The 12,408-nt window shown below is 44.7% G+C and overlaps 1 protein-coding gene across 5 annotated transcripts; it reads left to right on the top strand.

Annotated features, from left to right (window-relative positions):
• Positions 1 to 3,598: 3,598 nt before the first annotated feature.
• On the top strand, positions 3,599 to 10,692 carry CUNH11orf87 (chromosome unknown C11orf87 homolog). 5 transcript variants are annotated; one of them, XM_052760363.1, is made up of 3 exons: positions 3,599 to 3,723; positions 3,936 to 4,112; positions 5,192 to 10,692. In XM_052760363.1, exon 3 carries the CDS (start codon positions 5,455 to 5,457, stop codon positions 6,064 to 6,066), a length of 612 nt encoding a protein of 203 aa, XP_052616323.1. In that variant the 5' UTR covers positions 3,599 to 3,723; positions 3,936 to 4,112; positions 5,192 to 5,454; the 3' UTR covers positions 6,067 to 10,692. The 5 variants fall into 5 exon arrangements, with proteins under 5 accessions (XP_052616323.1, XP_052616331.1, XP_052616349.1 ...); XM_052760371.1 differs by lacking the exon at positions 3,599 to 3,723 and having other exon boundaries at positions 3,910 to 4,112; XM_052760389.1 differs by lacking the exons at positions 3,599 to 3,723; positions 3,936 to 4,112 and adding an exon at positions 4,221 to 4,407.
• The last annotated feature ends 1,716 nt before the right edge of the window (positions 10,693 to 12,408 follow it).

Genomic DNA, 12,408 nt, shown 5'->3' with positions numbered 1-12,408 from the left:
AGTGTCCACAGTAGGGAGATGGTGAGTTGAAACATCCTTCCTACCCCAGGTCCATTCCACGGTGGTTTAGTACCTGGTCCCTGTTGATGACTGGCATTGGAAGATGGTATGGTGCATGCCCCACAGTACATTTCTAGGGTTCATATCCCAGGCCTATGGCTGTGCATTCTCTATCATTATTTTCAGTTCCCTCACCTTCCTAGTCATCTTTACACAAGGATACTAACACTCAAAATGAAACTTTTCTGAATTTGACTGTCTAAAACAACATAACATAAAATGTCAATGTTTGTGATTTTCTTTATAATATAAAAAGCTACTGTTTTTAACTTCTTGCTCTATGTTTGGTACTTAAAATAGTCCTGCAAAGAAGACATTATTGTCATCGTTCCTGTTTTCTGCTTACAGACAAGAAGATTGAATTGGCAAAGACCTAAATGACTAGACAAAAATCAACAATTTGACTCTGTGCCTTGTTTAGTTAGCAACTGGTTAACTTATTCCTGGCTTGGTGGGTAGCTGATTTGACAGTAACATGATACCATGTAGACATATCTCTGTAGGCGTTCAGAGGGAGGAGCAGAAAAGATAAGAATAGACACAATGTCAGAATTATCTGCACATTCTCTGGGAACTTCAATGAACAGCTAGAAAGCTCTTGTCATACATATAGAGTGATGGTTCATAACAACTTATCGAAGTGACCTAGTACAGAGCAGTGGCTTCCAGACTAGATTGCCTAGTCCAAGAGAGTCTGTGGAGGTCTATGGACTGCTGAATCAAGGTGAGGATCCAAACAACAGGGACTTCCTATGTCCCATCCTCTATCTCAAACATGTCTTCTGCTTTCTCTAGCGTTCTCTGTTTAGTCCAATGAGGACTAGTTAGACATGGGTAATATAAAAGGAGAAATAGAGATACATATGTGCAGAGAGGCAGAGGCGAAAGGAGAGTGAAGAAGACGAACACAGGAGGAGGAAGGGATGTTAAAAAATCCATTCTGGGGGGCTGGAGAGATGACTCAGTGGTTAGGAGCACTGGCTGCTCTTCAGAGGACTTGGATTCAATTTCCAGCACCTACATGGCAGCTCATAACCATCTGTATAACTCCAGTTCCAGAGGATCAAATGCCCTCTCTTCTGACCTGCACAGGCACCAGGGATTCAGGGGGTGGTTGGTACAGACATACATACAGACAAAACACTCACACACATACAGTAAAAGTAAATAGTTAAAAAAATCTGAACTTTTATATATAAGTTAAAAATCCTTATATATAGTATATACTCCAATATTTTATTTGATTTATTCTTGAGACGAGGTCTTCTGTAGCTGGTCTTATACTCCTTATGTGACTGGGGGTGACCTTGAACTTCTGATCCTTCTGCCTTCACCACCTGAGTACCAGGGTTATAGGCATACACTAGCACACCCACTTTTAAACAGTACTGGAGATCAAATCCAAAACTTTGAGCATGCTGAGCAAGCCAATGACTTGTATCCTAGCACCTCAGACCCTTTTGCTGAATAAAAGTGAAGAAAGGAGAAAAGTGTACCAGGCTTTTGACCTGAAGTGTATGTCTTTAATCTACCTAAATCATTTGCAATTAAATACTGTTGTCTTCCAAATCACACTGAACTGTGGCATGATGTAAGTTATCCAGGGTGAGACCTTATTTTTCCATGAGTTGTGTGAAATGGCACAGATAGATACCTTGAGTACTCCTAGTATAGCAGACAGTCTTCATTTGTAACAAAAGAGTGAGAACAGTGGTGATTCTATGACGTAATCGGGAATCAGGGAATGTAAGAAGAGTCCTACTATCGGAATATCATAATCCTATTACAAGATATTGTAGAGATACGTCTCCCTCTAGGAAAAACCCAACAACTTCCCCAAATCTAGAAAACAGAACACAAAAGGTTAATTCTGTGTAAAGATTTTTTTTTTACAAGACAACTTTCTTTCTTTTTTTTCTTTCTTTCTTTTTTTTTTTTTTTTCCTCCCTGCTTAAGATTCTCCTTAAATAGCCAGATCTCTTTTTGGAGTATTCAAAATTGGGTTTGCTTTACAACATGCTGATGAGACTCAACTTTTCAAGAATAAAGAGAGTGTGCAAAAAAATGGACCACTGCCTGCCAGGTATCCAGAGTGAAGTCTCAGCTGTCACAGTGATGCACGCAAAGGCGCACCACTCTCCAAGCCCATTGAAATCAGAATCACCAAATGTGGAAGGTGGATTTAGCAGCCATCAGGTCCCCTCCGTCTGGGAAGGAAGGCTTATGTAAGCTTCTAGGTCATTGGCCATCGTTGACTTTGTGACTTTGGCGGTCAAGGGGCATCAATCTGGGGTCTGAAGCAACTGTGCATTGCTCAGCATGTACTGAACTGTGAGCCTAGTTTAAAACACCTTCTCTATTGACATGGTTATGAAGATAAAGCTGATGCTTCCCCTCTCTCTGTAGTACTGTGGCTAGAACCCAGGGCTCCCTGCATGTTATGCAAATGCTTTAACACTGCTGCTTGCCAGCCCCCAGATGACTTGTCCTAAAATAAATGAAAACAGATTTGGGGTGGAGGATAAGATGTATCATTCATTTATGGCATGAGCAGAAAGAGGAAAATGAGAATTTGGAGTAGTGCTAGATGGGAACATAGGATCAGGAGAGTTTTTTTTTTTTTTTTTTTTTTTTTTTTTTTTTTTTTTTTTCCGTATCAGACCCCACTTCACAAGTCCAGCTGATACAAGTGGGTAAGTGGCATCTAGTGTTCCCGTTAGCCTTCCCTCCTGATTTAGAGCAGGAAGAGGCAGGAACACACACTTCACTGACCAACTCAGTGAGTAAATATTGCGCACTTTGCTAGACTCAAAGACAGGAGGTAAACAAGATGGGAGAGGAGAAATAAACACTGTCTGCCCTTAAAGACCATACAGTCTTCGGTTAGTGTTCCAAGACAACTTTTCCAATTACACACATAAAGAAAAACATTCTGTTTTGAAGATGGCTACTATAATAGAATACACTGGTCCTGTTTCTGCAATGATCCCAAACTAGTCATGCACTGGTCTCTAACATGATTTTTATGGGCCGCTGAGAGTCTTTCTAGAAGATGTATGCCTTTAACTTAAAAAGCTAATGCATCAAGCACTTTGACAAAAATTAGAGTCAATGAAGGAGCACTTTTGGAGCAGCAGCACACAATGCTGAGATTTTTTACAGGTCATCCATTTTCTAGACTCCTCTTTGTAATTTCCCCTTCCTGCCTTATAAGCCCATATATGCTTTGTGTGTTCACAAGGTGAGATCCTCAAAAGAGAGGGAGTGTTCAATACACTGAATGGGGCCTGGGCCTGGAGATGAATGTGTGAGGGAAGGGATCAAAAAGCAGATGGAATGACATACATCCATACATCGGGGACCGGTGGAGACAATGGGGCCTTTGATGCGTATTTAGGTTCCTGTTTCGGATTCTGCCACAGTTGTGTTGACAAATGTCCTTGTCGTCGCCCTAGTACAAGCAGTTTATGCTTAGAACCAGAGACAGCAGGATTTGGGGGTAGCAAGGACTCTGATCAGTCAACAGGAAGAAAGTGTGCCCCCGGGGGAGAAGGTTCTCCTGGAGCAAAACTGCACCTGGAGATGGGTGGCGGATGAAACACAGAGCAATGGAAGAAACTGAAGCTTGCGTCTTTCCTAGGCAAAGGAGTGCTAGTGCTGAAGGTGGGTTGCTGGCAGGGTGGAGGTGGGGTGGAGGTGGGGGTGGGTTTGGCCCTCCAAGCCCCAAAGCTGGGGAACAGCAGGGAACTGGGAATGGTGTTGGCGAGGTTGTTATGCCAGGACAAGGTGTTGGGTATGAGGGTGGGTGGGGGCCTGAGGGGTGGCTTGGAGCCCTGGCGGTGGCTGCCTGACGTCACCGGCCTCTCTGGCAATAGGCTAAGAGCTGAGCTCCCTGTAGCAGTGGCGAAGGCAGCGGCGGCGGCGGCGGCGGCGGCGGCAGCAGCAGCAGCAGCAGCCGGGCTCTGTCTTCGGTCCCTGCGCTCCGCGCCTTCTGCAGCTGTCACTGCAGCCGAGGCGGGGGCTCCTTCTCTACAGCCGGCTGGCCGTTCCAGGTAAGAGACAATGGTCCGGCTGAAGGTTTCCATGGCTAGGGGGCCCAGCGGCAGGATGTGGGCGGGTAAGACCACTCCCGCGGCCTGCGCAGGCACCTCTGGGCAGAGCTTCGGCCCCCGCCCCTGCCCCAGCGGTGGATAGCGCTGTGCCTTGCTGCTCTGCAGTGCAACAGTTTGCACCTGCCTTTTGGGAGAGGCAAGGGAGCTGTGCTGCGTGCTGCGGGTCCTCCTGACTTGGTCCTCTGCCACAGCCTCTGGGCCCTGGGGTCAGGGCCCCGGGAAGGCTGGAGACAAGGTCAGTTCCCCAAAGTTTGCAGGCGGGAACCCTTCCCCTTCCAGTTCCTGCTCTGGAAGAAAGAAAAAGGATACAGGATGCTGTCAAGTGGGAGGCTCGGGGAGATGGGGAGGAGGGGGGCGTTTGCGAGAATGTGCCTCTGCCGAGAAGAGTGCTTCAGCTGTTTTTGATGGGGAGCCAGGGGGAGGAAGGTAGCAGGGAAGAAGGCTGGAGAAAGGTCGAGCATGATTCTGTATGCCAGATTCAGCGTGTCAGCTGGGGCCAGGGACAGAGGCAGTGGGATGTATCCCCTGGGACTGGGACCTTGGGGATCTGAAGGTCCAGGCTGGAAGTGTCTGGAGAGGGAGGGATGGGAAAGGAAGCCTTCAGACAGGGAGCCTGCTTGGAGCGAATGCTGGCGAGCGTGGCTCCTGAGAAGAGGTCCACCCGGCTCAGAGAGGAGGGCAGTTGGCTTTCTGGGAAGTAGATAGAGAAAGCCAGCCTTGGCGGCCGCTGTCGGTGACAATTAGAAAGTTGTGCAGGGGGCAGGGCGGCTGCCTTCTCTGCTGAGTAACCAGTGTCTCCGCGGTGCGGTGCGGTGCGGACGCCAGACCCCATCGGAGCCAGCCCAGCAGCTGGCAGCCGCTCTCCTGCGCTGCCAGGAGCGGTAGGATTGGGGTCGGTGAGTTGTGGAGATGACAGCGCCCAGCTGAGGGCCGCTTGGCAGTGGTGGCAGATCCCCTTTCCTTCTCCTCACTTGCCTCGGCAGTGGCCGGGACCCTAACTAATCCTGTTCTCTTTGCAGCACGGTGCCTGGGGAAAGGAAACCGGGCGGGCGCTTGGAGACAAGATCAAGGAGGAACGGAGACAATCTCCCTGGGGCTACTAGCTCTGGCCAGCTTGCTTGCCCGGCAGTCGCTCCCTCAGTCTTTGGCTGGAGCGCTCACTCCTTCCAGCGCCAGGGAGCCAGTTGGGGTGGCGTGGGCTCTTGTCCTCGTCTTGGCTGGTGGGAACCGTGTGTCCAACAGAGGAAGCCTGGTGGGCCTGGCCCCTCTCAGCCCAGCGCCGATGAGTGCCAGGGCGCCGAAAGAGCTGAGGCTGGCACTGCCACCTTGTCTCCTCAACCGGACCTTTGCTTCCCACAACGCCAGTGGAGGCAGCAACGCAGGTGTCCGCACCTCGGGCGCAGGTGGCGGCACCTGCATCACGCAGGTGGGACAGCAGCTCTTCCAGTCTTTCTCGTCCACGCTGGTGCTGATTGTCCTGGTCACTCTCATCTTCTGCCTCATCGTGCTGTCCCTCTCCACTTTCCACATCCACAAGCGTAGGATGAAGAAGCGGAAGATGCAGAGAGCTCAGGAGGAATACGAGAGAGATCACTGCAGCGGCAGCCACGGTGGTGGTGGTGGTGGTGGTGGTGGTGGTGGGCTGCCCCGGGCAGGGGTTCAAGCCCCAACCCATGGAAAAGAAACCCGGCTGGAGAGACAGCCCCGGGACTCCGCCTTCAGCACCCCCTCCAACGCCACCTCTTCCTCCTCTTCCTCCCCTGGTCTCCTGGGCCAGGGCCCCTGTGCGCCTCCGCCTCCACCGCCAGCCCCCAGTCCACACGGAGCACATGCAGCTTCCTCCTGCTCGGACACTGCTGGCGAGGGCCTTTTGCAAACGGTGGTACTGTCCTGATTGTGTAGCCCTCTCCTGACCCTTTTCCTCGTTTCCAGCATCTTTGCCATCCTGGCTTTTGTTCCTCCTTTCTTCCTTTTCCGTTTCCCTCCAGTCCCTCTTTCCTCTGCCCTCGTCCCCCACCTGCCCACCCTTTTACTGTTTCTCCTCCGCCGAGGCACTGTGCGGTATTTGTAAATATTGGGCGAGGAAAGTCTCAGAGGAAGAAATAACACTGATAATACTTTATTGATATTTATAGTAATTATTATACTATTAATAACACAGTCCAAGCGCATGACAAATCACATCATTTCTCATCGTCAATGATGGCTGCATCTTCCCTCTCCACCCCGTGCCCCCCTCAGTAAGGAGGAGAAACCGCACAAGCTACCAAATCTATAAAAGACATGAACACAGGAGCCAAGGGAGGGGAGGGGGCCGGTGATGTTGTATATAGCTGTCAAGTGAAGGTTTAGTCGCCTTTCTGCCCCTCCCCCACGGGCTTTCACCTTTCCTTTAGCTTCTCCCCGCCCCCGCCCCCTCCTCACCTTCAGCTGGGCTCAGGCATTAGTATATTATAAAGGAAACATTTACATGAAGCACCAGAGACCACAGAGAATGTCCCAGAAAAACGTTCAGGACAGGTAACCCCTCTCTAGTCAGTCATCTCTTCACTCTTTGGTTTCCCTGGGCAGAGTTTTTGAGTTTACTTTTAGAAATATCTCGCTGGACGAGCGCAAAAAAAAAAGACAAACAAAAACAAAAAACATACTATATGCTTCTGCTCGCCCACCCCCTTCCGCCCGGCCCCACTTGCACATTTGACTGGTGGCAGGGTTTTATTATTTATTTATTTATTCATCTATTGATTTCTTTATTTTTGAGCCTCAGAGACATCGGGAGCTGTCCAGCCATGTCTGGTGCTGAATATGTCTCGCCCTCACGGTTACTTCCTCTGGCTGTGCAGGCCAAAGAAGGAGCTGTTTTGGAAAGTGATTGTCTTGGTTTTGATTGGTTTCTTTCTTCTTTTTTCTACAATTGGATTAGCGTGTACTATTGTTTTGCTTATTATTAAACATTGCATAAGTTACCTTTATGTAAAAAAAAAAGTATTAGGTAATGTGCAGTTCTGAAAATGCAGTATCTAATCAAGCAGTATGTTTCTGTTTTATTTTTAGAACAAGTGCACCTTTGTTATATACTTATTATATTGGTACCAAATACAGAAGAAAACCATAGTTCTGTGATATGTCCTCCAAACTGTATATTCTTGTTCTGACTTTCCAGCTGTTGATACAATGGTTGCCACTGGCTGAGGAAGTCAGTGGTGCAGGCCTGGCTTCTGTTTCCGGAAGTGTTCTTTTGTATTTTACTCTGTAGTAGACTATTATAAAAAGATGACACTCATGTTTCCCTTTTTCTTTTGCGAATAACAGAAACGGCCACACCAGAACAGAAGGAATGGATGTGCAGGAATGCCATCTATTAAACCCTGGTTAATATTTCAACAGTGCCTGTAGTTCTCTGCATGCAGTTACCACCTGGAGGCAGTGGTGTGTGTGTTTGTACTGTATGTGTTGGGAGAAAGACTGGTGGAGATGTTGGGCAATTTGGATGACGGGACATGCAAATTTCCAAGGTAAATCAGTAAATGCTTACAGGATAAAAATGTTTACAGTTTGTTTAGTTACAACTCTGTGCCTGCATCTGATATACAGCAACGGAGGATCTCTCTTCTTTCTAAGTCTGGCCTAATTAGCCTCCCTGAACACATAGAAAATGTTAAGGAAAAAAGAAAGCCAGAGAGAAGATAAGTCTTTTGTCCTCTCTTCAAATGTCAGATAAACCCATCTATGTTAGACTCTGCTGCTAGGTGTAAGGCAGTGGGACTCTCACAAATATTCCTCTCCCAAGCCACTAGCTGCCCTCAGTTCTCTGTTTTGTTTCAAGTTGTATGTGCTTATTATCCAGAGAAACTATTGCCTCTAATGTTTTTGGTTATTATAAAGTTTCCCAAGCTCAGTCTGTATCTTTATAAACTAAGTTAATAAGGTTTATTTCAGTCACCCATCAGATATCATATGAGTCCTTTTCTGAAGCACAGGCCATCATTTAAGCATGCCATGCTGTATCATTAGGAAGATCAGGTATAATCTTTGGATACAATATATTAACAATGAACTAGATTCTCTCCAGTGCCTTAGTCACTTCCTGGTAACAGGTCTGAGTGCATTCACTCCCTCAGGCTACCAGGGAACCCATCAGTGTAACTGAGCTCCACATTGTACAACAGAATGGCTAAGGCACTGTGAAGGAGAATGTCCATCAATCTCTTTAACTTACCCTCATCCACCTATAGCTCTTCACACCTTCTTAAGGAATGGGTTTTGAATGTGAAATCTGAATAGAATCAGGAACCCAGAAAGAAGGAAGTTCCATCATCTCAATGAGCTATACTAAGTGCATAGATATTACTTTCTTCCCATTATTTGGTGCACTTTTTTTTTACAGTAAATAATTTCCCATTTTATTAAAGCAATAAAATATTCTGTTTTGAGTAGTGCTAGATGCTGATTCCACTTCCTTGGTGCTGAAGCGACTCATGTGTTCTTGCCTTATGAATCACAGTGCATTCAAGGCATGCAATAATAATCCCCTTCCAAGAAGCAGCCTGTACACCCTAGGGGGCAATGTCCTATATACTTTTCCCAAAAGAAATAGAGGGAACAAGAAATAAGCTAATTGTGTGTATTTAAAAAAAATCTTGATACCTCTAACCATAAGCACACATCTGTAATGTGCTATCATTGTGCACCAAAAGTGTTTATGCCTTTCCCCATCAATTGATTAGGGTTTAATATTTTAATAGTGTCCTGTGTAAAGATGATGCAGCTTGTCAATCATGTTTCATACTGAGTTTAATATGCTGTGAACCTGGTGTGTCACACAAGATTTCTGTGAGCTAGAATGAGAATTACATGAAATTCTAGTAGATCAGATCCCACACGAAATTATTGCAATAAGCATATGACAATGCAAATTTCCATAGGCTCTGTTTAGATTGCTACTTAGTGGACTCAGCTGACCCATATGACATTCAAGATTTCATTTTTATGAAACAAATGACAATATGGAAATAGCTAAATTTACTCTAAGGATTTTATTTACCAATGTCCAGTCAAACTAATTGCTTCAACCCTCTATAGCTACAGCTCAACTCCTGCACTTGCTATTCAGTATTAATAAGGTAGCATGCTTGACTCTTACTGTTTTAAGAAATGAGAAAATAAGAGAGAGAATGCCAATATGTCAACTGTATGGGACTCTGACTCTTGAAGATGTAGATGGATATACTCTTTAGAATTTATATACACCCATAGATATGTATTTATATATGCATACATTTTGTACAAATTTACAATGGACTTTTTGTATTCTCTTTTCTGTCATTATAAGTATGAGACTGAAACCAAATAGTTGTTCCATCCTCTGATCCAGAGAGGATCTGAGAAGTCAGGTAAATGCATGTACTTGTTTCTTTGGGGTCAAATAGGAATGACTTTCTCTTTATTTAATGGAAGGGGAGAGTCTTCCTCGGCTTGGGAAATTGGTAATTAGATAAGCTTCCTTTCCTATATTAGTGACTCAAATGTAGCAATGATAATGAAGTTATGACCATATCAATGTGGTCCAGCTATCTAGGTGGAATAAAAATTCTATCTAAAAGAGCTTTGGAGCCATCTAGATCACAATCATGGATTGCAATTTGATTTTTCTTTTCCTTTTTCAACATATATGTTGTATGAGATACAGCGTGTATCTGCACATTTAAAGGAAAAATGAAAATATAACTATTATCTGTTTAGTTTGACAAGTAGCTTTTTGGAAAATATGGACGATTTAGCTTTAAACATTACTTTGGTATTTGACCTTTTCTCCCTTCCTATCTGTATCCATTGAATTGATTAGAAAATGACTAAAACTTCTTTTTCAAAGCATAGACATAGGCTATAAGTGCTTTTCTGTTGATAATGGCTGAGAAATTACGGACAGATATTACTAAGAGTTGGGGGCTAAACCAGGAACTTTAATATGCCTTCTGAAGTCCACTCCCAGGTGAATTGAGGCTTCAATCTGAAAAGCCACGTGATGGTGTGTGAAAGCAAGGGTTGTGGCTCACAGATGTTACAGTTCATGTGAGAATGAATTGCCCCATCTACACAAGAAGATATTTCATCCCTGGGATGAATAGAAATCTGATTCTGGTTTGTTTTTCTTTCCCTTATGTGTAATATTTGAGAAGCAGATATTCTGGCTTGGCATCAATGCTTATCAATGCCACCAACCCAATGGTACCATTGGTGCCATGCAGGAATGCTTAGTAGAGAATAAGAATTGACTTAGCTTTAATTGGGGGACAATGAATTATTCAAGTTGTTTTTTTTTTTTACCTATTTGAGGATATTTCCCTGAGACATGTGGTCTCACAGGATTGCTGCTATAGAGAGGTTAAGAACAGTGACAGCACCCACAGGAAAACTGACTTTTGAACTTAAGTATATCCAATAGATAGAACAAAACAGGTACTAGAATTCATGAAAAATTTGTTTTGCTTTTATATCAATAAAAGAGTTTTCTTGTTAATTGGCTTTTTGGACACTATTTCCTTATTAATTTAGTGTATAACATGCCAGGGTTGTAAAATAGCTTACTCCGTTACACTTAGATACACTTTTCTAAAAGAGGCAATTAAAAATGTTTTTGCAGCTTATCTGTTCTTCCACACAAACCAACTGCATCTCTGAGGAGTGTGTGTGTATGTGTGAGTGTGTGTGTGTGTGTGTGTGTGTGTGTGTGTGTGAATGTGTGTCTGTGAGAGTGTGTGTGAGTGTGTGAGAGTGTGTGTGTGAATGTGTGTCTGTGAGAGTGTGAGTGTGTGTGTGAGAGTGTGTGTGAATGTGTGTGTGTGAGTGTGTGAATGTGAGTGTGTGTGTATGTGAATGTGTGTCTGTCAGAGTGTGTGTGTGTGTGACAGTGTGTGAATGTGAGTGTATGTGTGAATGTGTGTCTGTGAGAGTGTGTGAATGTGAGTGTGTGTGTGTGTGTGTGTGTGTGTGTGTGTGTGTGTGTGTGTACTTGGTATAACCCAGTAATCTGAGTCTACTGTGATAATTCGGTGGTCCTTCTAGGCACCAACTTGAAGTCTTGAGGATTTACCCTCTTCTTCCCTGTTCACTGCCCTAACAACCTAGTCTATCAGGAAGAGATGTGTTGAGAACCATTTTTGCCATTTAAAGAGGGATGTCCCAGGTTCACACAAATTCAGAAGGGTCCTAATTGACCCCTGCTGAAATGCAGCTTGTCTGGGATGCTTCTTACTGTGTGGTACTATTGTCCTACCCTGACTTCCTGTTGACATTCGTTACTATAGTCTTAGACCCTGACCTTTGTCTCCAGTCTGTAATTTATCACAGGACTCTTCACTCCAGGCTTACCATTCCTAGCTCATACCACCTCCCTATTGAAGATACAATGAAGGTCCGGCTTTCTTGAGTTCTGGACCTGCATTGAAAGGCATGAATTCTTTCTGAGGATCATGAATCAAACCACTACCCCTGCCACCTCAGCTCTATGGTTCTTGTAACATGTTAGATGTCACACAGAACTGTTTCTTCTGAAGTTGTATAACCTCACACTTCTAAGGTAGCATAGCCCAGTATCTGAGTAAATGTAGGCTTGGCATTTACCCTCAAAGCTGTTTAGATGTTTATCAAATACTACCAACTGTCTTTTTGGCTTCTAATGATTATAGAGGAGTGACAAACTTTCATGGCTACTTACCTCCCTTTCTTCTTCTGTTGTTTTTTTTCCCTCAAAATTTCCCCAAACTAAAAGAAGCATTTATTTTTTCCTCATGGTCCCTCCTCTCTTCCAGAGATTCTTTCCACAGTGATTAATTAGCTTTCCTCTTCCTCAGTGTATCTAGTCTCCTTATGGACATCAGCTTTGCGCTTAATTCTTAGTGGCAGTTGGATCAAGAGTAGGAAACATAATTGTAAGCTTATTGGTAAGGTCCCTCAAATTGCTCCTGTAGCAGATTTCCTGTCATTGTAAACTTATTGGTAAGGTCCCCCAAACTGCTCCTGTAGCAGATTTCCTCATTTTTGCAAAGCAAGTGTGCTCATCGTTAAGCCTTATTCTCCTTTCCCCTAAGATTTCGACCATCCTGCATTTGTTTTGCCATTGCTACCCACTCTAACCCTTCCAGCTTGTCTAGAATACCTCATTACTGATTGGAGCTTTAATCTTAAGTCATTATTTGATCTTCAAGAAGGCTCAGCCACTTCCCTATACTGATCC

This window comes from Peromyscus californicus, unplaced genomic scaffold, assembly GCF_007827085.1.
Source record: "Peromyscus californicus insignis strain IS unplaced genomic scaffold, ASM782708v3 Scaffold_11__1_contigs__length_118956290, whole genome shotgun sequence".
In the NCBI taxonomy this organism is placed as follows: Eukaryota; Metazoa; Chordata; class Mammalia; order Rodentia; family Cricetidae; genus Peromyscus; species Peromyscus californicus.
Note: the sequence above shows the minus strand (reverse complement) of the source record. Positions and strands in the feature narration are given on the sequence as shown.